At 41.5% G+C, this 12,449-nt stretch overlaps 1 protein-coding gene across 1 annotated transcript; it reads right to left on the bottom strand.

Moving 5' to 3' along the window:
* Positions 1 to 2,220: 2,220 nt before the first annotated feature.
* utp18 (UTP18 small subunit processome component) lies at positions 2,221 to 8,588 on the bottom strand. Its single transcript, XM_067476651.1, has 13 exons — positions 7,992 to 8,588; positions 7,165 to 7,310; positions 6,340 to 6,435; positions 6,191 to 6,258; positions 5,952 to 6,046; positions 5,740 to 5,865; positions 5,475 to 5,649; positions 4,927 to 5,027; positions 4,454 to 4,544; positions 4,236 to 4,359; positions 3,958 to 4,132; positions 3,621 to 3,763; positions 2,221 to 2,802 (listed from the first exon to the last, which is right to left on the bottom strand). Exons 1-13 carry the CDS (start codon positions 8,208 to 8,210, stop codon positions 2,778 to 2,780), a joined length of 1,584 nt encoding a protein of 527 aa, XP_067332752.1. The 5' UTR covers positions 8,211 to 8,588; the 3' UTR covers positions 2,221 to 2,777.
* Positions 8,589 to 12,449: the final 3,861 nt, after the last annotated feature.

Raw genomic sequence — 12,449 nt, 5'->3', positions numbered from 1 at the left:
CATTCGTGGGACTGCTGCCTTGCTTAGAGGCTTCATTTCATCACGACGTGACAGTCGTGGTTAAGTCGTGTCACAATGATCAGACATTTTCACAGAGAAACACACGCTTGTCACACTTGATCCTGAGCGACCGGACCGACCACATTTCTGCAGCAGGCTGCTTAGGGTTCGGATCTGTGATAGTGTGTAAAGGGGAATGTGTTTGTTAATGTATGTAAATCTGAGCTGGTGAATCCTGTTTGGTCGACTGATTCTTCTACCTGTGTCCTTTGTGTTGTGCAACTCTGTCTATTGTTTTGTAATCAAATACATTCTACGTGTATGGACGATCCATTCTGCAGCACATGGTGAATCCAAGTGACCGCTGGTAGAATTATGGTGTAAAGTTTAAACTGTCAAAGATCAACGGTTTTCAGCTTGTCCCCTCAGGGGTCCCTACAGCGGAACGTATTCCACACGTGGATTTGGCATGTTTGTACGGTGCCCTTGATGGCTTGGCAGGGCCACACCTGCTGGGATGGGATTTGACCACTGGTCTTCTGCATCTGAACCCCCTTTCGTAAAGTCTAAACTGTGACATGTCCAAATTTAAAATATGATTTTGTTGTTGTTGCTGTGATTAGAAGACAGAATAGCAAGTGAAATTGTCAGAGGTGTCAGAGGTCAGCAACATAGAAACAAGCTATTTTTTAATTTGACGGCCTCAGGTAACATAAAATACAGAGTCAATACTAAGTTAAATAATTATGTTTATATTCATATAGTCAAATAAATAAAATGTTTTTCACAAAATAAAACTCTAGAACAGCCTACTTCCACCTACGGAATATTCCCTACTTTCAGGATGCCCCAGTAACTCCCTAAAGAGCCTGCAATTAATCCAAAATGCTGCAGCAAGAGTGCTGACTGGAACTAGCAAGAGAGATCATATTTCACCTTCACTAGCTTCTCTCCATTGGCTTCCCATTAAATCGAGAATAGAATTTAAAACCCTGCTTCTTACATATAAAGCTCTGAATGGTCAGGCTCCATCATATATAGAAGACCTCATAGCACCATATCATCCCAGTAGACCACTTCGATCTCAGAATGCAGGCCTACTTGTGGTTCCCAGAATTTCCAAAGGTAGAATGGGAGGTAGAGCCTTTAGCTATCAAGCTCCTCTCCTGTGGAACCAGCTCCCAGTTCAGATTCGGGAAGCAGACACCCTCTCTACTCTTAAGTTTAGGCTTAAAACTTTCCCTTTTAATAAAGCATATAGTTAGTTATAGTTATGCTGCTACAGGCTTAGACTGCTGGGGAACCCACCCCCCAATGCACTGAGCTCCTTTCCTCCTCTTGACCCTCTCTCCCCTCCTCTCACCCCACAATTGTCACCACTGTATGACATTAACTCTGTGTGTTTTTTCCAGTAGTTGTTCTTGTCCTCCTCTGTCTCCCTCTCTCTGTCCCTTTCTGCAGGTGTCCTCGGCTTTGGAGCTGTGTGTTTTCCAGTGTGCAGCTACCAACCTACCTACTTGAATAAAATTTTGATAGCGAATCAAAATAATGAGAAACTGAATCATGACTGCAGTAAAATTGTTTCAAGATTGCTATAAAAAGGTAAGAATCAAGTATATATTTCTAAAATAGAAACTATGAAGTCCTAACAGTTATAAATCAAGTCCAAATTGTAAAGTGTAAAACATACTGTGCCAAATCCTGATGATACTGTGCCAAACTAAATCAGAAGAGGAGAAATTAAATTAAGAAAAAAATACAATAGATACATTAGAAATTCTAAATCACACATTTGTAACCACAAATATTTAAAAATATATCACAGTCTAACTCAAATGTATAATTTGGATTCCCAGAATAAGTTAAAAATCAGACTTTATTCTAAGCAACTGAAGACAGTTAAGTTAAAAATGGTTAAGTCACAATTACAAAATAAACGTTTATATTGTGAGTGAATTTATGAGCAGGTTTTAAGTCCAACATATAATAAAAGCTGTAATTTCAAAGCCAAATCTGACTGACTACAGCTAACTCTACAGAGACTGTGTCATTTGTCTTTTTATATGAAAAAAGGTGGTGGGGGGTGGTTACGCTCCAATCAGGTAAAAGACCAGAAAAGATGTGGTTAAAGTGCTGGTGTTAGGTACAGAATGAGCCACAGACTCAGTGTGAACAGTTTACTCCTGTGTCCTTGTTCTCACTATAAAAACAAAATAGACGTTTTGTTCTGTTTTAGATCTTTTATACAATGATACAAATAATAAAACACACACAAACACTGGTTCATAGATCAAGTGAAGTATTTTTCAATCCACCTCAGTCCCATCAGGCTGCTGCTCAGTAGCCGGACACTGCAGTTCACTGGACCAAACCCCGTGTTGCTCCTGCTGATCATTTTCCAAACCACCCACTGGGTTTTAGTTTGATTCCCTTCTTTTCAGTTACAAATGTTTAACTATCTCCTCATTGTGGTAATTTTAATTAGGAATGACCCAGATAACACAGCTCAGTTTATCTCAATCTGCCATTAAACCTTTTTAATGCAGCAACCTCCCATTTCCTCACATCCTGCAAATATACAGTTTTGGATGTAAAAGCATCCATCGCTGACAATTTAATAACTGACACAATAAAAAAAAAAAAAAAAAAGTAAATTAAACCAAAAGAAAATATTTAAAAACTCAAGGGTTTGCAAAATGATCACAAAGAGACAACATGTAGCTGGAACATAAAAAACAGCAGCGTTGCTCCAAAACCAGACTTCATGTTTCTGCTCTTCAGAAATCCTTATAATGCAGGAGCCTGAACACACAGACACAAAGGGGAGTCAATTTATTTCACATGGGAATAAAAATAAAGTTAATCCAAATTATGAGAAACCGTTGTGAAAACCCTGTCATCTGTGTTGAAGTGTTAAAATGTAACAGAGCACCTGAGCTGAAGTTTTCCAAAGTTTAACCAAATAAAAATGGTTTTCTGCTCTTTATGTAAACCTTTATTTGTCAACAGCATCTGAAACTTTTGAGAGTTTTTGTTGTGCTTTGTTTTGAGTGATGCATTAATCCTGCCTGTCCCCCAATATGCACTGCAGGGAGGCAACCGAAGCAAGTTGGAACAGCCCCACGTCTTGTGTATGACACTAGGCAGCAGTGCTTCCCTGTTTTGCTGCTTTGACTATGATCATATTTGGGTTGCAAGATATGTTTCTCGCTTATGATGGAAATGTACGGTGCTTGGTTACTTGTTAGTGTACCAGCTACTGGGGGTTACACAAAGAGACAAAGACAATGAGGCAGCTCTTAATCCAACAACTGTGGCAAGTTCTCTCCGATGCTGGAACAACACACCAGCTAAGTACCTGAAAAACTGCAGATGTACTGACGAGAACTGGTGCTGCGGTGAACACACTGTGGCTACAGCAAATAGTTTTTTTCACATTATTGCAGCTCAAATATTTCTAAAAACTAATAGAATTATATTTCCCATAGGCATCCACACTCTATATGTAATGAAACACTGACCAGTTTGTATTTAAAACTGGTTTTTCCTCTCTGTAAATTGTGATTGATTGTTACCTATGCAAATATACAAAAAAGCTTGAAGCTGATTGGCTGGCTGACCTGAAAAGAGGGGCGTGTCCTTTGTTGTTAGCCAGGGAGAAGAAGCCGCTGTGTGGGGAGAAGTCGAGGCAGCTTGGTCGATAAATGATTTTCCTCTTGGAGACAGGAAAGTTGGAGAAGACAGTGAGGCTTGACAGGTGGACCTAGGAGGAGAGATTGAGGTCAGAACCTGGACTAGGGTTGGGATTTAAAACTGAAACAAAGTCTCAAGTACAAATAATAACAATGTGAACTTCAGTTCTGCTTCAAAAACAAAGGCAACAAATCTCCAAGGACGTGGCTGAAGTTCATGGTCACAGACACTGTTGCTTTGTATCCATTGTCATCGCAGACTTACCAATCGCACGGCCTCATCCTCGGCTCGGGAGGCGACGGCCAAGATTTCAGAGGAGGGGTTAAAGGCCAGGGATGTGGCAGAGGTCACCAGGTTCATCACTGCTTTTAGAGGCTTCGGATTGGCCGAATTTAGACATGACTCCTGAGAGTAGACATTGACAACGCCAGACTGAGACCTGAATCACAAGGAGATGAAAGGATGAGCCATGTGGTGACTGAAATCAAAAAAGATGATTGACAGGTATCAGCCAGAGAGTAGAGGACGTGTGTGCACCTTACCCACAGGCGAGGTACTGTCCGTTACGTGAAGCAGCGATGGATGTTCCCTTCACACAGCCATCATCTGTAAACCTGTTGACACAACGACTGCTGCGCAGGTCCCACACGTACACCTCCCCCTCCTCTGCACACACAAACATACCGTTTCAAATCACACGAATGACAGGAAGTATCATGTATGTGATGTCACAAACTGTCTGAACTCGTCGTGAACTCACCAGAGTTAGCGAAAACTTTGCTGCCGTCGTTAGAGAAAGCTACTCCGCTAACGTTACCGTTCATCTTCATACTGCGAACCACCTCTTTAGTCTGAACACACACGGAGACATAATCAGACACACTCCACACTTGACAATGACTAAATGTAATTTAATCACTGCAGTAATTAACCACTGGAAGTCTCTTATCCATTTGCTTATTTACATTCAGGTGATAATTCATTAGGCCTGTCAGTGTATATTACCACAAACTAATTTGGTGGGTTTGAACTTGGATTCACACCAACAAGGAGAAACTCAACATCCCATAAATGTATTATTATTATTATTATTATTATTATTATTATTATTAATAAAGGAAATCTGGCCAATTCTGAAGAAACTCACAGCAGGGGACTCATCTGCCAATTCTACAAACTCTACAACAAACAAACCAACAGACTCCCGGCAGCAGAAAGAAGAGGCAGGGTTACCTTAAGCGTGAGCAGGTGCAGGTACCCATTGGTTCCCGTGAGCAGCAGGGTGCCTCCTTCAGGACACACCGAGAACTCCTTCACTCTGGCCTCATTCAGTCCTGAACATAAACAAGAGGCTTTTATTCTGAAAGGATTAACATCCATCACTGTTTAAAAGGGGCCCAACACACTGGGCTTATACAAATCTCTGACATTCAAAGTAGCTAAACAAACACAATGTGGGGAGCAGAGAAATATCCCCAACGACTTGGGACGGTCCAGAGGATCCAGGTCAATAAAGTTTTAAACTTAAAGTGACAAAAACGGCTCAATTTGATCAAATAAAAGTAAACTGTGGGCACAAAATGAATTTTCCTGAAAATGAAATAGTGTCTATATTTCACATGCCACCACTACTCTGTATTCACGTGTACAGTAGAAAGTAAAACACGGTTTAGTGGCTCTTTAAGGAAGTTGAAATGTCCACACAAGAAAACTGTTTCTCTGATTATTTTTAAAGGGATGTGAGCAGCTGTAATTTTTTCTTCCTTTTTTCGTCTCCTGACCTCTGACTGCGTGAACAGGTGTGATTTGACCCTCCATCATGTCGTACAAGTAGAACATCTTGTTCTTCAAGCTGGTGGCGATCACTGTCTCTCCATCTACGCTGAACTGAGCTTTGTGGACAGGGAATCGCTCCAGGTGAATGCTCTGGATCTTTGGGTTTGTCTTTCCATCCACCTGTAGAAGGAGTTTATGAGTTTATTTTAAAGACACTTTGATCCACATGATATTGTTGGACATCGGAGAAGGCTGGTTGGCTGTCTGTACCTGAAACAGGGAGATTGATTGGTCAAGACCAGCCGTCATGAGAACCTGAGCAGAGGGGTGGAACTGGACGGTGGTCAGTCTGTCCTCTGATGGACGTGCACTGTTGGCATGAAGACACTTCTTCATCTGAGAGACCAAAGACAGAAATTAGAGCATGTCCATTAATTAGTGATTTTATTGTATATTTCATTCGCATGCAGAGAATCACCGACCCTCAAGATGCCGCTGGGCAGACTCTCTGAAGATGCCACAAAGTTTCCTGTCCTCCGTAGCAGGTCGTCTTCATCTTCTTCCTCATCTTCATCATCTTCAGGAACACAGAAAGAGTCATTTTAGTTTATGACAGAAGTCACTCTGGCTTAATTATTTTATCTTTTCTTACAGTGTAGCCAGTGAAGGGACCCTGTGGGAAGTGACTATTAGTGAACGTAACTAAAAAAATCCTTTCTACCTTTGTGCTTCTTCCTCTTAATGCCGCTCTCTGCCCACGATGGAGTTCCTCCCATCGACTTCTGAAACCTGAAATGCACCAGGTTCAACATTTCAGAGTGTGTGCAGCTAAATGTATGTTCGGGTTGGCACAGATGAGTGTGTACTCACTGCTCCCGCATCCTCTGCTGCAGTTTCTGTTTGGACATTGTGGACTCTGCCTCTCCCCGGATCAGGTCTCTGCGATAACGATGTTTCATGTCTACCCTGAAACACACCGTTAACAATATTTAAAACACATGAGTTGCACTTACAGTGAAATAGGAACATCATCAGGTCTCCGCGTTACACAGCAACAGCAACAACAACGATGTCCTCACAGTTACAATTCACACTGAACAAGTTGAATTTGAGCTTCTATCAAGAGTAAAAGCCGCATTGTTGTGTACTTTAACATGAGCGATTAATTACTAATGTGAAGGCGTTTCTCATAATGAACAGTCATGGCAGTGAGTATCTGTGGGATGTGGTAAATGACTCTAACGCCAACATTACTTAATTTTTAGGATGCCATCATGAGAATTATTTTCTTCTTTGGCTTCTCTCCTTCTCACAGACTCCTGCTGTCAGTCTGCTCTACAATTTCTAGGAATTCACATTTTTGGAACATTACATCCCCACTTCAGGTCTCAGTAGAAATTCCCCTTCCACTATGCTTCATGCTGCACTAAAAATTGTAATAGTAATTGTCGGGAGGTTTTTTTAAAACACACCATTTAAGAGCAGCTCTCACAAAAGTGCTTTACAGCAAAACGATGAGAAAGGCTTATGCAGTAAGATAGGACATAATACAACAAATCATAAAACACAAATAGTAAAAGCTAAACAAAGGCACAACTAAACAAGTGGATCCTAGGTGTCTTCATTTCAATGGGAGAAAGTTCCAGAAACTACAACCTCAAAATCTATTATTGTCCTGAACCTCAAAACACTCACTCTTCCTCCAGCTCGTCATCTTCATCCACCCAAGCAGGTTTTTTGCCCGACTGGAGATGCAGATGAGCCTCATTCTCATCCTCTGAATCCCTCGACTCTTCACATTGGTCCTCCAACAACAGGCTCCCAGTCTGCTCCTCATCCTCCTGCCCAATGACACGGAATCAACTTTTAGATACCGACACATATCTACACCTGCCGCGATATCAACCTGGAGAAAGACCCAAACTTCAGATAAATGTTCTTCAAATTACTAGATAGCTACGGTGCCAGGTGCTGGCCTACCAAAAAGACACGAGAATAGTTAGAGTTGGAAATGTGTTTTCAGATGCAAACCCATTTGAACAATGACCAACATCAAATTTGCAAAAATCTGAATAAAGTCTGGTAAAACGCAGCCTAATAAAAGAAATAAGAAACGTGAGACATAATAACCTTGTGAAAGTAGAATTCATGGCAGAGCTGCTGTATTGGACTGCATTACATTGCACAGGTGGTTATAATGTTATGCCCGATAATATATATAATCACTACAGGGGCCCGGCAAGTTGAGAAAAGACATGCAATAGACAAAAAGACAAGCAAATTTAAATAAACTACTTTATCAATTTGACCACACAGGCGCAGCATTAAGAAACACATCTAAATGTCCGTCTCTTTTTAGTGGCCACTGGAGACACTGCTATGACAGTTGTCTTACAATGGTTCCGGGGGACACTGTGTCTGTTTATACTTGTTTTCTCTCAGGCTAACGTATTTGTTTTTGCCCACGATTTAAATAGCTTTAAATAAAGACTTCTGTTTGCGGAGTCTGGTAAGAACGTCACCTCCACGAGTCTCTCCACCAGCTCGTCCTCCGCTCCGAATACCAGCTCCTCCAGTAGTTTCACCGAGCTGTCCGTCTGTCCCAGCACCGCCAAACTCTGCACGTTTCTCTGCCGTTTCTGTACTTCCACCTTTGGGTCAAACTTCGGTGGTCGAGCCCTCTTCTTGGCCGGTTCTCTCTCCTCCGTCACCGGGAGCTTGATAACGTTCACATCATCCATGATTTAAAACCTACTCAAACCAAACTCCAGTAGGAAAACGGATTTACAAAACGATCGCCAGACATGAACTTTTTCTTTACGTGTAGCCGCTAATGTTTCGGCCAGGTCTCATAACACATCCACATGTGGAGGAGCAGTGTTTCTCTTCCTCTGTCAAACCACGTGCTTCCGTTACGGCGAAAACCCGGAAAAATAAAAGTCTGCCCCCTGACGTTCGCGAGCGGAAGCACGTACGTTCGTTCTTAAAGAATCAGTCATGTTCTTAGTATTTGTTCTTACTTAAAATGCATGTTTGTACAACTAATGTTTTCAATAAAAAGAGAGGGGGAAAAACGTTCGTTCGTTCGTTCGTTCGTCTTCTCTTCTTCCTCTTCCTCCTCCTTCGTCTTCTTCCCTACTCGAATTAATGGCGGCTCGCAGACCAACGTAAATATGTGCATATCGCCGCCTACTGTTCGGGAGTGGGTAACGCCATGAGTTTATGTATTTAAATAAATAAATAACAAAACTAGCAAACAACATTTTACTTTCTAATTCTGTGTATTTAGGAAAAGGAAAGAGCCTCATTACTAGAAACCACTGCAAATTCCAGCCTCGCACTAGCTCATTACAGACGATGTCCCTCTTTCGCCCTTATTAACACAAAATCTACAGTTTGAGGAGCTTTACAAACATCACATTTATCTGATTCACAGCTCACCATTTAGTACCAGGGTTTGTTTAATTTCAGTTCCCCTTAAAAACTTTCAACTTTATTAATTTCCGTACTTGATCTTTCCAGAAACTGTTCACGTTAAAATTTTGTTTCTACATAGTAAAAAGGGAATCATCACTCTGTGCTGGCTGTGGAAGACGTGTTCAGATCCTTCACTAAAGTAGTAATATCACACTGCAAAAACACTTTATTGCAGTAATGTATTTAAAAGTAAATACATTATCAGGAGAGAGTGTTTTCATGCAGTAAAAGTTCAGATAAACATCTCCTGTGTCTTTTAAAGTCTTGATTAGTCTTCAGGTGTGTCCCCTTGTCCTTTTGCTTTATTTTGATGAGATGGAATTTCAATATAACAGTAGAATAGTAGAACTTAAACCAAAAGTCTGGGGCACTCTAAGCCGAAATCTATCATCCGACAACACGTTTAAATACAGATTGTTTTGATTCCATCAGAGCCTTCAACCAGCCATCACTACGTTATGTAGGCTGACAGTCATATCATCTGCAAACTTCAGGAGTTTGACGGTGGGGTCGCTGGGAGAAGAGCATAGGGATAAGGACACATCCCTGGGGAGGACTAGTGCTGAATATTATATACTGTATGTATCTCCCAGTCTCACCTGCTTCATCATAATAAACCGGAACTTAGTGGTCCAGTGATAGATGGACGGGGAAGCTGAAGCTGGGAGATTTGGAGGAGAGAATTTCAGGAATGATGGAAATCCACAAACAGGATATTCACACATGTCCAGTGCCAGTCATGGTGATCCCATGTTGACTGCATCATTTACTGACCATTCAAAGGACTTTGATGACAGCTGTCAAAGGGATCCGTCTGGAGTCGTTTACTGGTGTTGATCAAGATGTGGATCTCCATCTCAATCTGGTTAGTCTTTTCAGAATTTGGGGATCAGTGGAACTAGTCAGGAGTCAGTCAGCACAGGCCTTCAGACGAGGGGGAGACACCATCTGGGCCTGGGGACACTTGCATCCCTGTCTCACATCCCCTTCACACATACTAAATGTGTTGAAAGTGCAGCTATGTGGACAAAGACGATGCTCAGACTATGTGGGATTTTATCACAGTACAGCTACCGTGCCAGATGTTTCACGAGTCCAAAGCTTGAATTGTATTTCAAAACCATGATCATGAGATCGAGACTGAGTGAAGATAATGATGCTGATTCCCTACAAGTGGAAAAAATGTCCTAGCTTGGACTTCTGACTTTAATGTCAATGCAAGACGGCACCAGTGTGTGTGGCTCACTGGCTGTCTTTTCAAAACTAGATTGTGTTTATAGTGTTTATATAGTGTTATAGTGACAGTTGTCACTGTTAAAGTCAACTCTCCATTGGTGTATGATCACCAAACACTCCTAAACCTTCGACCCTCTTTTGAAAACTTGGGCTCAGTTCAGACAGAATGGACAGAACTTCCTTGCCTCAGCTTTTCTCTGGCTTACCTCTACCATGTCCCGGCTCCACCTTCATGCAGAGGGCGCAGACACTGAGGAAATTGCAGTGGCAGGCTAGTGAGACTAAAAGCGTGTTTGGTGCCCGTCCTGCCTCTTTCCTAGGAGACACTGGGTCAGCATTGTATCGCTTATTTTCGTGGTGCTCTCTAGATCCAATTGGCTCCTGTCTGGTTACTGTGGTTGGCTCGGATGAGGGATAACGGATTTGTCGTCTCACCTTTCCCAACCTCTGCAGGTGTGGGGTGAATCTACACAGTCTAAGACCGCTTGTTTGTTTGAATAGACATATTGAATGGTAGATCACATTATCCACTCACTTTAACACAAACTGTCAAATCATAAAGGACACTGTGGCTCTTCTGCAAATCTCTTCTTAACCTTTGGGCTGTTCCCCTTCAGGGGTCCTCACAGCGAATCTTTCTCCTCCATCTGGTGGAGAAACAAAACAGAATAAAATACTGACATCAAATAAAAATACCTCTTTGATGATATTTCTGAAGCAATATGATAAGCTACAAAATGTAAAGCTTCTTTCATGGAAAAGAAACTTTCGGTGTTTGTGCGTGTGGTGTTGCTATCAGTCCAGATCTACTCTGGTATCAGCAGGACATGTGGAAAACCAGCATATGTGAATGATGCTGATGTCAGCAGATACCAAACTGTGATTTGACTCAAACCTGCTGATTTGTGTGGAACCTGAAAAACACAAATCAGACAAATATGCTGTCTGAAGCAAAAAATGTCAGTTTTTGTGTGCTAGAAGAAAAATAACCAAAATACACAACAAGAACCGAAGTGAAAAAGTCAGGTGACAACTAAACAGAAACAATAAATATGTAGAAATACATGTAGACACCAGCGTTTTTTAGTAGTTATGTTTATTCTTTATTTTATAGTTTATAGTTCTTTATCGCATTCTGTATTGTATTATGTGGTTGGTGCAGTGGAGGCCCAATTAAAGAGCATGATCGTTGACACCCCCATGGTTGCCTGGATCGTGGACTAACCTCACTGACTGACCTCAGTACGTCCGTCTGACGAACTGTGTCTCTGACACTGTGACCTGCAGCACAGGAGCTCCCCAAGGGACAGTTCCATGTCCCTTTCTCTTCACCTTGTACACCTCTGACTTCAGGTACAACTCAGTCCTTACACCTTCAGAAGTTTTCTGATGACTCTGTGATTGATGGATGTATCCAGGATGGAGATGTCACAGAGTATCAATCAGTGGTGGACAGTTTGTTAACTGGTGTGAGCACAATCATCTTCAGCTCAACATCAGTAAAACAAAGGAACTGGTGGTGGACTTCAGGAAGTCCGGGACTCCTGTCAATCCTCTCTCTATATGGGGAGAGGGGGTGGAAGTAGTTTCATAGTACAAATACCTGGGTGTCCACCTGGACAATAAACTGGACTGGTCAGTTAATGCAGCATTATGAAGGTGGCAGACAGGCACAGACTGGACAAACTAGTAAGGAGGTCTGGTTCTGTTCTGGGGAGAAGCTGGACCCTCTGCATGTTGTGGCTGAGAGGAGGAAGTCGTCCAAACTCCTCTCTGTCCTTCTATGTCTTATTGCCCTTGTACATTGTACATTTGTAATCCTCTGGTTTTGTGTGCTGTTTCATCTTTTATTGTCTTTGCTTGGTGCACTTTCATGAACTTCCATCATCTGTAAAGCACTTTGAGTTGTATTAATCTTTATGAAAGGTGTAAAAACAATTTGACTGATTTGCTTAATGGATTAAAAATGTTGAAATGGATGATTTTGCAATATTTAATGGTTAAATGTGTGGTTCCAAAATGGCAGAACAATTAACTCTCCGCACAGTCATGGTGACCTTCAGTTCCTTAATATCACCTCTAAACACTTTGTTTAAACTCATTATTTTGAGTGAAAAAAACTAGGAATTTTAGGTTGAAAATATCTAACTTAGATATAAGTTTATACTGGACCCTGATTGTATGTAATGCCACATAAACAAGAAACTGTGAGGTGATGAAAATCTGGTTGAAATTCTTGAATAATGTTTTTTTTTATAATTCTAAAG

The sequence above is a fragment of the Channa argus genome, chromosome 15 (genome assembly GCF_033026475.1).
Source record: "Channa argus isolate prfri chromosome 15, Channa argus male v1.0, whole genome shotgun sequence".
Classification (NCBI taxonomy): Eukaryota; Metazoa; Chordata; class Actinopteri; order Anabantiformes; family Channidae; genus Channa; species Channa argus.
Note: the sequence above shows the minus strand (reverse complement) of the source record. Positions and strands in the feature narration are given on the sequence as shown.